This window comes from Venturia canescens, chromosome 10, assembly GCF_019457755.1.
Source record: "Venturia canescens isolate UGA chromosome 10, ASM1945775v1, whole genome shotgun sequence".
In the NCBI taxonomy this organism is placed as follows: Eukaryota; Metazoa; Arthropoda; class Insecta; order Hymenoptera; family Ichneumonidae; genus Venturia; species Venturia canescens.
In genome coordinates, this window is record NC_057430.1 from 9,306,453 (window position 1) to 9,324,026 (window position 17,574).

The 17,574-nt window shown below is 39.2% G+C and overlaps 1 protein-coding gene and 1 long non-coding RNA gene across 2 annotated transcripts; one reads left to right on the plus strand and one right to left on the minus strand.

Moving 5' to 3' along the window:
* Positions 1–2,881: 2,881 nt before the first annotated feature.
* LOC122417258 (uncharacterized) lies at positions 2,882–4,066 on the minus strand. The gene is made up of 2 exons (XR_006262252.1): positions 3,936–4,066; positions 2,882–3,866 (listed from the first exon to the last, which is right to left on the minus strand). It is a non-coding gene; the product is annotated as an uncharacterized lncRNA (long non-coding RNA).
* Positions 4,067–4,195: 129 nt separating this feature from the next.
* LOC122417256 (uncharacterized) lies at positions 4,196–17,165 on the plus strand. The gene is made up of 6 exons (XM_043430633.1): positions 4,196–4,459; positions 4,729–4,915; positions 5,305–5,505; positions 12,512–12,681; positions 12,826–12,921; positions 15,718–17,165. Exons 1-6 carry the CDS (start codon positions 4,304–4,306, stop codon positions 16,117–16,119), a joined length of 1,212 nt encoding a protein of 403 aa, XP_043286568.1. The 5' UTR covers positions 4,196–4,303; the 3' UTR covers positions 16,120–17,165.
* Positions 17,166–17,574: the final 409 nt, after the last annotated feature.

The following is a 17,574-nucleotide window of genomic DNA, read 5'->3' on the forward strand; positions in this document are numbered from 1 at the left end:
CCGAAATGTTGGTCTAAAACATTTTGCCATGTAAATCGGTGACCGCCGGTGAACCTGGCAGAAGCAGCGGCAATCTCGATGCTGACAGAGTAAACTTCGGTAAATGTGCGCAACAACGGACGAAAGTTGAGTTGCCCTTTGTGCGAAATGATTAAGAAATTCAGAAATAGAACAAATTATAATTCTCTAACCTTCCAGTCATAGATGATTTTCAATTTTCCACGCACTAATTCCAACTCGAATTATTTTCATTTATGTCTGTAATCGTGGAAATAATAATTACTATTTTTCTTCCAACATAAATTGTGTAAAAAAGGTAATCATGCTAATTATTGTTTCTTATAAATTCAAGTAAAAATGCGATGTGAATGAGACACAATTTGCATTATTTACAGACAAGCATGCGCGGCTGTTAATTATGGTTAATTAGAGGCACCGCGCTGTGCCTTCTCCAGAGCACTGAATAAGTGGTGCGAGAAAAAAGCATCAGAATTTTGTTACGGTAGAAATTATCTGACGCTCGAGCCGTTCGGAGTCGCTTATTGCGACGAGCCTTATGATATTCTTCACAGCATAAACAGCCCTAGAAAAAATGACCCCGAGATAAAGCAGTTTGAATTTGAGTTGCCCTAACAGAGTTTATTGTTTTAGCTTCGATTAACGAATCGATATATATCACAGGAATGAAGAATAAATTACGTTTGCATCGTTCATATTTTCTTGAATCATTATCGATTCGTTTTGCTTTACGAAATTTTCCTTGGCGAAGTTTCACCATCTACGAATCACGTTGGTTACATCTCGCGAAAACGGTTTGGGCTTTGATCATGCAAGCAGAACGTTATGGTTGATGGGAAGAAAATTCATTTGGGTGAAAGTTTTTCTGCATACACGCTAAAATAACTCTGACGAAAATCGTCACATCATTTTTGTCCGCGATTACCGAACTCGGTTTGTCATAGATTTTGTTAAAAAAATTTGGAAAATCTCTTAAGTGGGGAAGATCCTGCAGACAACAAGTTTTTCAATCATTTTTTTATAAAAAATTGAGAATATTTATTTACATCGAATGGAATTACATACTGACATTGATGCTCGAACTTGTCTCCTTTAATTTGCATTGTGTGCAGTGTCCAGCCCCTCGTAGTCGACTGAAATCACGAGATCAAAAGTTTTCCATTGAAACAACTTATTGTGCTTTGCACCTATTTAAAAAAATAAAAACAAAAAAAAAAAATGAAAATTTGAACACAAAAGAAGAGAATTACACGTTTTTTTATAAACAAATAGTTAAAAATAATATTTTTAGTAATAATCAATACAAGCTTTAACGTATATCCAAATGCCAATACGTTAAAAAATATCTGTGCAATAATGTTCCAAGTTGATAACTCGATTACTTTTTGAGTCATATTCGACTTCGCTTGATTGACATTCTGGCGACTTTATTTTAGACGTTTCATCGAGCTTGAAGCATTGAAAATATCGTTTAGATTGCGAATGAATTTTCAAAGCAAAAAAAATGGAAAAATTCAAACTTCTGGAGGATTCTCCCCCCTCAAAAGTCAGCTAATTCCAAAGGAAACGAGATTTTTGGCAAAAACGTTGGAAATGCCGATCGACGATCCAGGAAGGCTGGTTCCTCGACGATTTTTGACCCCATTTTCTCTCGCTATATTAAACTGCTGAAAATGATACATGAAAATCTATGTGTGCTGATTAGGGACACTTGTAACTAGGAATTCTCTTTCATTAAAATACTGTCGGGCATTGCAGACTGTATAGCACCAGAGTAAATCCCCTTTAATTAAAACACTCTCTATTGTTATTGAGTGTAGCACCAGCATGCGTGAATACCCCTTGCGATTGTCGTTCGGTATTGAATACGGTGGGCGTTGCGCAACTCGATACCACTTGGCATTATTGATGGTGTGCATACAAATGTGAGCCTTTAACATACTCCGAGAGGAATATTCGTGTGGGGGCAATGAAAAGTAAATTTCTCTAGCAAACATCGCGGTTGCGAGGTAAAGCTGCGAGGAGGCAGGAGTTCGCGCGAAATGACCTATTCCCTAGCTGCGCTCCGTCGTCGTCGCATCCTCGTTCGACGATGAATGCAACGCGACAACGAGAGAAGCTTAATCACACACGGTGTTCGGGTTACGTGCACGCTGGAAATAAGTAATTTCTCCATCAACGGGTGCGCGTTATGTTTCCTAGGCATAATGACCTCTTTGCGAGATTATTTGCGGGGTTTAACGAACCCGGTTACTCTCTCGGAGTGATAAAACTCACGAAATTCGGGTTGAAAGACGGTGAACCCGGTGAAGGCAACGTTCGAATCTCGTCCGCGTGGGCATTGATGTGAAAACAAGCGACGAATATAAATTCGAGAAAGAATGGCGAGAGAACCAGAAAGAAACAGCCAACCGGCAGCAATCTGGCAAACTTGGCTTCGATTCATTACGGAAGTTCATCTGGTAATCGAACTAACGAAGAGATTTAGATTTAAAAAATCGAATACAGTAATGAATAATTAAAAAAATGTCGTGTCGAAATTTCAAGGCCCGAGGATACTTTGTTCGTGAGAAAATAATTAAAGCGGATTCTCCAGATTAACACGGTCTCTTCCGGGTTTCAATGGTTTTCTTGTCTTTGCATATGAAATTTGCAGGCATTGACTAACAGTTCTTGGCAGCAACTTTCAAAAGTGATAGAAAAATACCTGAAGAATATGTTTACAACTTCGTAAAATCCATTCAATACTTATAAAGTTTGCAATTAATGATTTTTTTTTCTCAAAAAATGGTGATTATTGGGGACTTCCCGTAAAATATGAATGTAATGAAAAGGGAAGTTTCAAATGAAGGGACACGAGATGGCCGTGTAAAATCTATTTATTTACGTCGTGTCGCAACGAGGCCTCACGTCGAACTGCTCTTGATTTGAGCGTCTTGATTTCCCAACAATACGGGAGTCAAGTCAATACATTTCGAAGGAATACTTTAGTCATTACAAATTCTTACATGAAGGACGGGTGAGAAAATGTTGATGTAATTGAGAAAAACTTGGTTTTTAGACGTTTCTGCAATGTTTTAATAATGCCAAACCCGTTTGAATACTGATAATGACATGAAGGCAGGTGAAAAATTCTCTCAATGACAGCTGTAGAGACAGAGTACAGGTTACGAGGTCGCGGCGTTACCAAACTCACTGGACCAACTACGCTAGTGGCAATAATTTTTCGTTTGACCAACTCGTCACCAGATGAACTTGCTTCAAATTAATGACGTGATTGCAACAGATTTCTGAGCGGAAAAAATTGGCCATGATAATTATTAGGGAAAAATATGGTGGAAAAATGTGCCGTCGAGGTTCCCACGATTACGATCACATTCGTGCAATTATATCGAATCGATATATACGTATTGACAGGTCAGACCGGTTCGATTGACACGAATATATATGTGTAGAGGCGAGCAATCAATAATCGCTTCATTGCCAATAAAAACAGTGCCTCGTTGTTTCTGTCTGGCTAAGAGAAAAATAAAAATGTAACTTTTCAATTTCTCCATTTCCCAGACATTCGACCAAGTGACAGATAAAGCACGTGGCGAAGCACGTGTTCCAGCGTGCGTCTGGAAATCTCTGCCCCCTCCACTCTCTTTTTTCCTTTCTCGCTTTCTTCGCTCTCGTCGGAGCTGCTCCGAGGCTATCGCATCGTCGCATAAACGAGATCGTGAATCGTCGAGGACACGAGACTACTTCCTTTTGACGTGGATGACTCATCGCACGGTACCCGGAAGATTGAATTTTCCACAAAATCACGCTAACTTTGACGTTTATACACGTCCACACACGTGTCTCTGTAATATCGAGAATCACGAGTTAGTTATTAAAAAAAGACAGTGCGACAGATGACACGGAAAACGCACCGGAAAATATTCCTTCGAGGAAAATCGAAGTGAAGAAAACTCGGCGGAGAAATCCCCAGGAAATAATGATCTAATCACCGATCAATGAATCACTCGACACAATATTTGGTTGGCGAAGGAAGGAAGCAGCTTTCGACCCGTGGGAAATATCCACCAGCACTTTTTCTCTCGAACACGTGTGACCAACTGTGCTTCCCGGTGCCCACAGTATAATCGAGTAATTATACGAGCCTCTCGCTCCTACTGACTCAAAAATAACGGCGCAGTTGAACGTCGGACTGTTTTGCTCGTCCGCTGCGGGAGCGGACTCGATAGGGAAAATAAGATAGGAAGTGTCGATAAGAAAATCGAAAACGGAAGGACAAGACATGCCGAAGGAGGTGCGCATGTGTGAAGTTTACGCGGGGGACGGTGGCCACTCGCTTGGAAATACAGGAGAAGGTGGAGGAGTCACGATGCAACAGGACGAGGACGTTCAGTGCACCGGTAGAAGTCGACCAGTGAGCTTCTACGACAACTTCAAGGTTCGTGGTTTCATTAATTATCACGTGTGCACGTTTTTTCCATAGTCGAGCCGCTGAGAGAAAAAAATTGCCTTGTTCCTCGGCAAAAAACGATCGACAGTTGAAAAATAATCGTCGTCGATTGCCAACGATTTATTTCGTCAAAATTTCGACGTCGAGGAAACGTATTTTTCTGTCAGTTTCGAGGATTTGTCGAAAAAACACGCTCTCGGAGGACTTATAACCGATCGCGCCCGATTGTTCACAAAGTAAATTGTTTATTTTTTCAGGACATCGGGGCTATGCCACCGTGCATCACGTCCGCGATGAGTGTAGGAAATTTGAGTGAACAAATACGAGACAACGGGACTGACGGAACGATGAATTCGTCGGGGAACCCGGCTAACAATAATAATCGTGTTAGCAGTGCAGTTAGCGTGGGCAATGTCTCGAAGATTCAAGGTACCAAAGTCACCGGTGAGTCGACGCGGGTGATAAACCAGCTTCGTTATTGTCGTACGATGATAATGAGTTTCGACGAACGAGCGATGGACGTTCGAGAATTTCTCGCTTATTTTAAGAATTTCGGCCTGCGTTAATGAAACCGGACTCGTAAACCTCTCATTATGTGTGATTTCTGGAAATGTTGAGTTTCGTCACGAGATTTTGGATGTTCAAAGGCTACCGGCCCCTGATTGGCCGTTCGTTTTTATCTTTCCATCAATTTAATATTTTTCGAACGACCATTGCGAAACGGACGAATTTTTCAAGTATTTTCATATTCAACACTTTTTTAGAGCAGAATTTTGTTTTTTTTTCTTTACGACTGCAATCTCTCAGTTTTTAATGACTTCATTCCCATTCAGGAGCTCTTTCCACCGGCAATATAGGATGGATAACGCGAAATGAAAGGGACAAAGAACTCGGGAGAGCTCCGTCGATGGCCAATTGTCTTTCGACTACTGTCCCCGTTAATCTGGCCGCTTCCCAAATAGCTGGCAGACACACACCCACGAGAAATTCTCTGAGACATAGCAGAATGATCGTGATGCATCGTACTGGCAATGGTAAGTCGATTATTTTCTTCCTCGAGTCTCGCCATTTCGAGCAAATTTTCTCAAAACGATTTCGCGAAGGAAATCGCGCGCTGTAAAATCGATGAGCGAATTTCACTTTTGGGCATCGAATGCACAGCGAAAAATTCGAAATCTCCGTGCCATTTTTGAGGTAAAAGTTCCAGACTTTCACGTAACTTCGTTGATGCGAACGATAAAGAAATAAAGTCCAAAATGTCACTGGAACAGGAACAAAAAGTTCTGAGCTCAAGTTTGGCCTTGATCGCTGTCCCTGGCTTCATTTTCAACGACATTTTTTCGTTCGTATATAAACAGAACGCGTTGTACTCCACGTAGAACACGTTTCAGGAAAAACGTATTAAAAATCCTCCATCTGTCATCTTGCATGATGGTTTATGCAATGAAATCGTGACGAGGCATAATCATTGAACGTTATATATAAAATCTCGACAGATCATTATTTCCCTCCATTTCTGCACTGATTAACGTTGGTAAAAATAATCGAACACCCTATCATTCGTTCCGGAGATAATTTATTATTGTGATCGACATTAACTGCAAACGTGTTTCCAATCTTCGTTTCACTGTACGCTTACTTTTTCTCCTATTAAATCTCGTTTTTTCCCCTCGTGATTATTAACTCCCTTAATCACATTCGAATATTTTTTCTTCTTCTTTTTTTACCTATAAATTCTTCACTCCGTTGATTTCTCCTTTCGATTTCATCACACAGGCTCGTCGGAAGGAAATCCTTCGCGAATCTCTTACCCACCTCTCACTTTTTCATGTATATTAATATATTATAAACACAAGAAATATAAAAATAAAAGCCTCGAGCGCACGCCGCGTGAGATAACGAGCTTCGGAATCGTAGATACACCGCAGAATGAGGATAATTGCTTCGCGCTGTGAAATGCGTGTGTGGCTCTCTTCGCTCAAGATAAAGAAAGAGAATGAGGGAGAGAGCGAGGGAAAAGGAAGAAGAAATTGTGCGAGTTAAAGCGCTCTCTGACCGGTACGTTTCTCCCCGCTTTTGCGATTCTCATTACGAGACAAAAGTATTCTCACAGATATTATAAACCGTAGATATTAAGAGAATTTTAAGGTGGTTCATACTGCGCAATGATACGCTACAAAAGTTTTATCGAATATAGAGCAAACGAATTAAATATGAGGAATGCAATTTTTCGAAAGTAATAAAAGCAAAAACACAAAAATTATTAACCGAAATCAATAAAAAAACGCTGTTTGCTTCAATGTTTTTTTGGGTGCTAGAAAAATTACAGTTTATTGACTCACACGTCGACTCCCATTTAACGTATTTAAGATAAATATAATGCACAAGATTATAAGGGAACGTGCTGGGATCGAGGGGCAGGTTTCTTCGACAGGTGCACCTGACGTGATTATAGCACTATCGGTGTGTGAGTACACGCACAGCGAGCGTTCGAAATAATTGCAATTCACCGGCTCAGAAATACCGATCGATTACTCAAGAATTCCTTTTTTTCTTGACCTTTTTACGATATTGCAGAGGGAATGGTTTTGAAAATAGTTTAGACGAAAAATGGGTGGCGAGTGCGTGATTAACGGCTTAATTTTCGTGCTCGGGGATCAAATTCAACCGATCGAAATTGAAAGTAATGCAAATTCCATAGAACTCAAATTTTTTATTGAATGGAAACTTGGTGAAACTCAAATTTCGAACGCTGCAACCCCAGTTTTTGAAAAGATATGTCGAAACATGAAACCATTCGACATAAATGTGGATTCCCACAATTTTCTCGTTTTCTTTTGTCTGCACAAACAGATTTATTTTTTAATTCAACTGAATGTTAGTTCCATAAAATTAACACGTGAATAAACGTCTTCTTTGATTTTTATTTGAATGAACAATTCGAATAAAAAGTGATGGACCGGACGAGTACACTTTTAACACATATTTAAACATAATTTGCACCGGTCCAATCGACGTCGAATGCTGTGAATAGTACCAGAGGATCCTGAAAGTCTGAGAAGAATCGATTTTCTTCCAAGTCTCTGCCACCATAGAATAACTTTACCTTTGATGTGATTTGTTTTGGATTTGAAAGCTTCTCAGAACAATTTCATAATGTTAAAAATTATTGCGAATTACCATTAAAATACTTGTCCTCCGATCGATATCATAAATTTTAGTGCTGCACGTAACTTGAATGGAAAATTTGTTCAATTGATTTGGTTGTTAAAATAGGATGAGAAGAACGGAGCATCGGTTTCCAAAATCTTTTTTCAAGCACGATTTTTCATTTCTCACGTTTTAATTGAATTTCGTTGTTTCACTTTACAAAATAATTACAGATTTGTGATTTTTTAAATATAATGTTTTTCACGATCTTTTTTTAATTCAAATATAAAATCCCGTTGAATTTCCGCTCTATAGGAGAGTGGAGATCGAGTGCATGCATGTGATCCGCTGTATTTATACGAAGACCTTGTAACGCGTCACTGCGTCGATCGAATTACACAGTGCACGATCACGAATAGTACGATAAATATGAAAACGGTAACGCGGTCTGAAATGCTTTTCGTTATTTATTTCGGTATGAAATTTATCGTCGCTCGATGAAAACGGCGGGGCTTTTTCTCAGCCGGAAATGCTCCGAATGTGCGAGCCGGAAATACACATCGGATGTAGCCCGAACTGCATGTCTCTTTTAACTGGAAGCTACTATTCCTCTATGAACTTGCTTGTAAACCAGTTCTGTTCCGGCTGGGTTTGCACCTCGCGATGAAACATAAGTCTCTGAGACTCGAGAGCCGCCTCACTCCCCCTCGAACCCATCGGCCCATGCTTGTGCGCGTCGCCGCATGTCGGATATCGCGTCTCCCGTGGATTTTAGTGTTCTATATATTTATAGAATCTCTTCTTTCATCGTGACCTGCGCTGCACTCGACGTGTTTCCGGGAATAACTTTGTCTGTCTCGACTTCTGGGAGATAAACACCAATTTCTTCATATGTTTATCTAATTGATGTCAGGAATATCGAATATCGAAGAAAAAGGAAAAAAAATTATTCGCAGACGCTCGATTCCGAGCAATTGTTCGGGGGCTGCCAATTTGTTTGACGCTCAATCTCTCGTTACGATCATTTTAAAAGGTCTGAAAAAATCTGAAAATTTCGAGATATGTATGATAATGCGATGGAATGATTTTCTTGATATTATTATGAAATTACAAAAATAATAAGATTTTTGCTAGAGTCGAGTTCGTTTGAATGAAAAATCCGATCGGTTGACTGATTTCGTTTTTGTGTTACGTGAAGTAGACAAATTTTTGCTAGTTTTTTTTTCGTAAGAACGAACCCGAGAATAATCTTCATAGCGAAGAGGAGTAGAGATAATGCGGTCGTTTTTTTCATAGGGAATAAACATGAGATGAATCTTGAACCGCTGGATTCGGAGCTTGAGAAAAGACTCCCAAATTTTATGACTTTTAACAAGCCGTAATTAGGTTAACCCGCGCTTATCTGTGTGTCTCTCTTGCACGATGATAGTACTTCGTCATTGAAACAAATATTTTTCAGCGCCGTAGGGGAGTGAATCATCGCCATAAGTCATCCGAACCGCATGTTCCATTTTGTAGGTAAATTTAATGAGCTTTGCTCTTCCGACGTTTGCGTACTGCGCGTTCGAATAAACTCAAAGTTACTTCGCTATTTTTTATAAAAACTGTGACAAATTGCTTATTGAAAGAGGAGCAAAAATCTCCGTCTTCTAATCATAAAACTTGAATTAAACAATATAATTTCACTTCCGAGTTTTCTACAAATAACAATGAAAAAAAATTTCGGCTTCCAGAGAATAAAAGTTCGCGCCATCCGTCCGGGAGCTCCGAACTTTTGTAACAAGAATTGATATTCACAGTAGAAGCACATACAAAAGAATCCACGTGCTAAAACATAAATTTACGAACGAATCGAACGTGTAGAAATAAACGTACATATTTAAGCCTGTGTCTCCGACTCGTCCTTAAAGGATACTCGAAGCAGAAATTCTTCGAGGTATTTGCTGCTGGTACAGAAACTTAATGAGAAGTCGATGAAAGTGTTTAAAAGTTGAGTCTTTGCCGAGTGAGACGAACTGCGAGGGCAATTACCTCGTTGCATTATGCACATGCATCACCGTAGGCGTATTATCATATTTTATATAAAAATCCGTATATGAACGTACTTCTGCGAATCGTGTTTTTACGCAATATTATGATCGTTGCTACACATGTATATAATTATGTATGGATTGAGGCCAGACTATTTTTCCTGTCACTCTGTCTGTCTTGTAGCAATAAAATATAGCCAAGTGCAAAGGAAAACCGATGCTGGCAATGCAAAATGCATGCGCACAATGCTTCCGAACGCCTCGTATGTCTATCTCGTGAATTCGAAAGGACATGCCTCGTACGCTGACGTATTTCTTGAGAAATTTTCTAAGCAGATGTAAATTAGAAAGATGCTGATTTAGGGGAGCGGGAAGGGGCTTTGATAGAGATCTCGATAATGAAATTTCAACGAAGGAGACAAAAAGCTCGTGCTCGAAAGTGTGCTCATTTACATTTGTGAGAAAAAAAGGCGTTAATGTACCGTTTGGAATTTGCAGTTGACGGTGTAATTACGAGTGAAGAACGTGTTCGTATAGTGTTTCGAAAGAAAAGATCGAGTAATGACCTTTTGTTTATTGGAGAATAAAAATGACGAAAAAGGTGTTATCGAAGACAATGGAAATTGTGTCAGCGAGCCTGATATAAAAACGCGCTCACGATTTTGAGTTCGTTGAACTTATTGAAAACTCGTTAAGAATTCAGGACTCGTAATAACAGCCCATCGGGTCCAGGAGTTTCGTTTCTTATTGTTCGGTTTTTTCGACATATGCGTGCACGCGAGAAAGCTCACGTCTCGGGGATTATAGCTGAGCTACGTAGCGGTTTTTCCCTCGAGAGCTTCCTCGCTGAAATGCACATTGATATATACGCTGACGCCTCTCTGAGCACAACGCTCTCGACTCCTCATCACCCTCCCGTCAAACAGGGTTGCGATTAACTTCTTCCAGTCTCTCTTTCTCTTTTTCTCGCACATTCGAGCCACCTCATTTTCTATTTTTCTCCCCATCGAATCGTGCAAACGCATATAATATCTTGTTACGAACGCCCTAAGGGATTTCACACGCTCGAGTACTCGTTTATCTTTGAAATTCCGGTCGAGTGAATGAGCAGACTACTCACAGCTTTTTTTCACGCTCGAACACATCGAACGAAAGGCATTGAACATGCTTTTTTCGATCGACGGAGAGCTCAAAATCGCGGATGCGAAATTCTCGATGGTGACGCAGCAGTAAACTGACAAATTAAGGCGAACTGCTCCATCGATTGGATTTTTATTTTCATTTCGTAATTCTTACATTCCTCGATTCCTTCAATTATTAAATCACTTTTTCCAATTTCTTCATTCATAAAAATCGAAGAAGCGCACAAAAAAACGTTTGCAAGTCTTTTCTCGCAGGAATGAGGCATAAAAAACAAGTTGAGATCAGTTTCACGTCGACGATACTTTTTCGCGGAGAATCCACGATGAACAATTGAAAAGATGTTGAAATCCTTTGTTCGCATATGTGTGGAAGAAAATATGAAAAAAATGATTCCTCCGTCCAGTCCCGCGGGGTCAGAACGACCTCGATCGTTCCTCCGACGCCAAGTTCACAGTTCGCTCGATTCACACCGTGTTGAATATTATTTTCCCCTTGCAAATCAACGGATTCTGAACATCCCTGGCGCGGTCCCATGCTTTGAAATATTCGATGGCTAATAAAGATTTTTCGAACCCAATTGACGACTGGAGTCATTTGCATAGCTTCATGAAAAATCAAATACTTCTCGACCTGTCCCATGTAAGAATTGCCAAGCCTGACAACAGGCCCGCGAGTCTTGGTCAATCTATGTTTGCCGAGAATAATTTGCCTACCTCGGCCCATGACCGGGTCAGTATTGGCAGCCGTTATTATTAGTATTTTCGTCAATGCCATTGTTCGACCAACACTAGGCTGATGAGCTACTGCCAATTATTGGCTAAACATCAAAAACCACTTGTGGGCCATCGTTTTTTGCTAATTATTAACCAGAATTATTTATTTTTCAACAATAGCCATTACTAAACCGATTAATTACCAACATGGGGTTGCCAATCACCTGTACAATAACGTCTAACGATTTTGGCCCATCATACGTTGCCTTCTCGTATTATTATTATTTGGCAGAAATAATAAATCCATTTAACAATGCCAATTTAACGATTTGGCAAATTTCCTCTACCGCGGTGCTATAAAACCGATCCATGGAAATTTCTATGCTAGTGTAACCTTATTCCGAAACATGCGATAAGTGTGTTACCCCGGAAACTCGAGTAGAGTAATCCATAGCTCTATTATCGAAATAACAATACAACGAAGAAACTACAGTTTTTTTTCACTCAATATCTAACGATTACAGCATTGCCTCATAAGGTTTTTCTCAACTTCTGTACACAAGTCCCGCGATAAGAAGCGCAAGGACGAGAGCCCGATTCGTTTGGAACCCATGGCTTTGCCATTTGCGGAGCGACAGCGAGGTTGTATTTATTACATGTGTGTTCGACACATATATTTACGTGTGTATATACGCACATCACCTGGGCACACATTACATCGCGTAGCAATTGGAAACTCCGTGGCTTTCCACTGCGAGTGGTTCACTTAGCCGGGAAAGGGGCCGCTCACAACCGATCGAGCGGCGTCCACGCGTGCTCGTTCCCGTTCCTATACAATTTCATTCTCCTCTGCTCCTCGCTCTTAGGCTATCGCTGGCGAAATCGCAATAATACGTGCCCACCTGATTTTTTTCTTTAATTTTATATTTCCGGAGTCGATGAGCCTCATCAAGAACGAATTTCATATTTGCTCCATTCGTTTTCTCTCCTTTTTCTCGTTACAGTTCCAACGAGGAAATCCCAGCCGCCCCTACTCCGACATCGTCGTCTGGCCAATGTACTCGCGGCTATGCAAATCGTTCTGGGACTCGCTGTCACCTCTTTAGCCTTCTGGCTCCTACTTTGGGCTCCGAATCTACCGCCGATCGATAACCCCTACTGGAGCGGAATGCCGGTAATTTTACAACTATTTCCCCTCGCGATATTATATCAAATATTTCGATTATGTCTTGTCGAAAATATGCAGCACGCAAACTCAACAATTTACAGTATTTTCCACCAAATAGCGAAAAATTCTCATTGATAACATTTCTTACAGCTCCTCCTCTCAGGAAGCTTTGGAGTTTGTTTGCTGTGTTGCTTCCGCAAAGAATACCCTGGAATGAGTCCGGGCTTCTGTCTCACGTCGACAAAGGTACAGAATTTTTTTCCTCATCATTGGAAATTAGAATTCCAGAGTCGGATTCTTCCAGCTGGATAAGAATTAAACAAATTATTTCATTTTCCAAAAACATGGCTACATTTTTGAGAAAACATCAAAAAAGTGCCGAGAACAGTACAATCAAGTAAAACACGATGCACAACAAATTTCTTATCAAAATCGATCCTTACTTATGTCGGTTACTTTTCCTTGTATATTTATTGCTCCACTGATCGTGTACAATACCAATGAGATTATAGTTCGATTACCAACGCACACACGCGTGCACGCACTGAGAAAAAAAATTTAATTCAATAGCAATTGATGTTAAGGAGGGTGGCTATGCTCGTCAAAATGATAAGAAATTGATCAAATTTGGTGATAATGTTCTTCAACATCAAGTGCGAAGACACAATTTTTTTCAAAATTTTCTTCTCCTTAGTTATCGAGTAATTACGCATTAAAGCAGATTTCTTATGCCCGGAATGTATACCTATATATATGGAAACGCAATGCTTATACACGTGAATTTTAGTCATTAATTACTCGATAACTGTACAGAAGAAAAATGTTAAAAAAATTGTATTGTCAAATTTGGCACTAAAGAATATGTTCACCAAATTTTATTAAATTCTTATAATTTTGAAATTTTTAATGTATTTAACATGGTTTAGCATGGCAGCATTGTATCGTCGGTAGCCACCCTCCTTAATAGAAGAGTTTTCTTCATTCAACTGCAATGTTTTTGGAGAGAATGAATCTGCAGTTTTTTTATTTAAAACTATTTTATTCGTTTAATCATGTTTAACCTTGTGATGATCATTAGGGTGGTTCTTATTTGGGGTGATTTCGAAATTTCAACCGAACCAGGCGGAAAAAGTTTCCACATAAATAATAAAAAAAAAGTACGTGAAACTTGTAGCCTGTAGGTTAATGGGAAGTACTTCCGCTAGGACAATGAATTTTCCCATTCAATTTCAATGGGAATTCAGACCGACTTGACTGTTTATTTATTTTTTATTTTATTTTTTATCTACAGCCTAAAAGCTTCACGTGCTTTTCTATTATTTATTTAGAAATTTTTTCCGCCTGGTCCGGTTGAAATTTTGGAATCACCCCAAATAAGGAGCACCCTAATGATCGTGTATTTCATTGACATCCCGTTTTTTCTCAGTGCGCCCACACAATAGCTATACCATTTATTTCCCATGTGCTGCATTGAGAGATGAGGTAGATTTAATCAATTAAGGCACGCTCATTATTTCAGAGTTTTTGATACTTGACAGATTTGGTTAACAACGTTTGGATTGATTTTATAAGCTAATTTCTATATTTTACGTTTGAAATCGGTGAGGATTATTTTATTGAACAAAACGTATCTAAATCAGGACGGAGAATATAATTTCACATTTTATATAATCTTAATCAAGTACATGAATGTTAACATAGTAATTATTTTCCCATCGACGAGCGGGATTAAATCGTGAGATATAGTTGAACAAATAAATGAACTTATCTGGTAAGGAGGTGTAAATTCGCTTTGTCGTCCCGGGACCCCGATTTCCTTCCGATGATCAAAATGAATAATACCACGATACAATTTTATTCCAAAATCGAGGATGGCCAGTCCGGGATTTGATTACGTGATTATAAGTGAAGTAATCGGTTGACGGTCCCGGCACGAGTGATCACACATTACAGGCGAAGAATTGTGGGCGAGAAATATTTCGTACATCCACCGAAAGTGGGGATTTGTACTTTGGAGGGGAGATTTGGAGCGGCGAATATTGAGATTATTATTATTTGAGTTGATAGTCTCCATGATTTTCAAATCTCACAATTTCGTAGTTTATAATTAAGGCGGATCGGTTTGAATATAAATCTCCGTAAAAAAGAGTTGAGTGCTGGTTTTGGGTGAAGTCCACTATTGGGCTCTCGTGATTGAGCAGAGTCCGACAGGGAGGTTCCCAAATTCGACACAGTCCCAAAGTTCAAAGTTTGCTCAACTTTGTAAAGATACCGATGAAGAGGAGCTTCCGATTGCATGAATTATTTAAACTTCATATCTTTTCCACTGCCTCCAATCTCAGGATTGCTTCGATTTTGAATACCTTTCCTCCCTTGTCCAGTATGGCGAGAGTGCTCCCAAGTAAAGCGGGGTCGTTCCGATATCGGGGTCCTTGTTATATCTTTTCGTTGCTTGATTAACGTTCAGTTCGATTTCTTCCAGTTTTGCGTTTGTTTTTTCATAGCATTTACATGTTACATGTTACAACGATTGCAACTCAATTTTCTGATACATAGTGCTGAAATATGATCGAGAAAATATAAGTACGACAAATCTGAACTCGACGGACCAACTAGTCATCGAAATATTTTGGTTGCTGCTCGAAAAAAAAAACAGATTTTTTAAAAACGAAATAAAAATTAGTGCTGATCTCACATAAATCATTTTCTTCTGAGATTTTGATGTTTTTCTCAGACTGCTTAGGCGTCTGAGACGAAAATCGATATTCTACACGGAGAGAATTAAACGGTAATATTTATCGATAACGCGCTGTAAAATTTTAAATATTTTGCGAAATTTTCAGTTTAGTAACAGTTCCTACTTGGAACAATAAATATTATTTAATTTATAGGAAAATTCAATTTTTCTCCCATAATAATATCTTAAATTCCAGCTCGTCGCCACGCTATCGTTGCACACGGCAATTTTTCAGATTTAATTCTCTCCGTGTACAAAAGTAAAAAGGGTTCAATTGAAATGGATGATTTCGATACGACTTTCAGGTTATCAGCGTCTTCCTTGCTGCCTTGTCAACGATCGCTTGCCTCGTGGCATGCGTTACAGCTGCGATGCATCTCATTAAACTGAACGGTCTGGAATGTACACCGGCCCGAGTGAAAAACGCCACGTGCGCTTGTCGTCCGCGAACAGAATTGGCGAGTCCCTCGGAACCGTTGCTCAGATACGTGGATCTAAGCTGCCCCGAAGTGGAGGGAATTCTGATGATACTCCTGATATTCTCATCCGCCTGCAACCTCGTTGGTGCAATAGTCGCTGGAATTTATTGTTACTTGCATTGGTGCACGCGAGAGAAAAGACCCAAATACATCCAAGTCCGTACAAACTCGACCCAAAACTCCATAAATTCTCGTCCAATCTACAATCCGAATCTCAATCGCAGATGATCGATATTTTTTATTTCGTAATGAAGCAGCATTTTCTTTTTTACTATTTAATCACTCAACCACCAACGTATGTCAATAGCCAAATAAATCGCGCAACGTCATGGCCATCGAATCTCAAATTAATCATCGACGATCGTTGCGAAACTTCAGTATTTTTAGATTTAGTCACATTTCGTTTTAAGGAATTTTCTAATGCCAAAAGGCCCGTTCAGGCGCTCGAACGTCCGTGGAAAAAAGACGCAAACGAATTCGTAGTGTTACCCAACTCGATATTCTTCATAAATCAGAACTCGAGGCATCGAATTTGCCTTACTTTTTGAAATTATAATGCCTCACGAAAATCCGAATTCATAGATTTCATCGAATCAAGAGATTTTTTCTGTGCCGAATTACAAACTCGAGCTCATCCGGCTGCTCCGGACCGAACCGCAATCGCATTGAAATATCGAAACTTTTAAACGGGGCCAGTTCAGGCTAGAAATTGTCGTCAGGATTTCATAGTACATGGGATATCAATGCAACAAGAATCTCTGGCATGTGTGAGGAATATTGTGAATTCGAGCGAGTCAAACGGTCCAGTTTCATTTTCGGATATGGCTTTTAACCGGATTTGTTAAAAATGTATTTATCGATCTATTTCAATCGTCCTGGTTGCTACGATTATTAACAAAAACCTTGGGAAAAAAATTACAGAAAAAAAATTATAACTCAGAATCATTGTAATCATATAAAATGAATGAGACGATAAAAATTGTCTTGGCGCAAAAAGAACCAATTAAAGTGTCGATATATCTGGTAACTGGGACGTTTGCCTCGAAGGTATGAATGTCGAATAGAAATCGCTTAGTGTACCTGCTACGAGCTATAATTATTGTGTATTTTAATCGTATGAGTAAAATACAATTTTATTAGAAGATAAGTTAACGAAGAAAGCTCATTAGAATTGGGAAATTTGACGCATTGGCACAAATCGCAAATTTCTTCCCTCTTGTAAATATAGAAGATTGTAATGAATAGGAAGAATGAAATAAACCACTTCAAACGATCGACAACGTTCATTTGAAACTCCTCACAAAAACCTTCCTCGAACTCTTCGTTCCGAAAAATAAGTTTTTCGGGATTGACACATAATTTGGAAACATTTTATACGCAAGGGCAGCAAAAAATGGTTTCTCTTATTTATTTTTTATCGATAAATTTTGAAAATCTAACTATTGAAATCCGGGGTTTTTTTTTATTGCCAATTTTCGTAATGTTATGCTAGTGTGGTACAGAAAAATCTGTAAGGATTTTTTGATTTTCATGAATTCATTAGATTTCATAGTAAAAAAAAGTTATACAATTTCCGATTAAATATTATTGCTGCTCACCCCTTAAATATGCGAGTGAGCAGCTAATTTCTTGTCGGGGTTCGTACTTTGATGTGAACTACAAAATGAAGATTTTAGGGTTTGG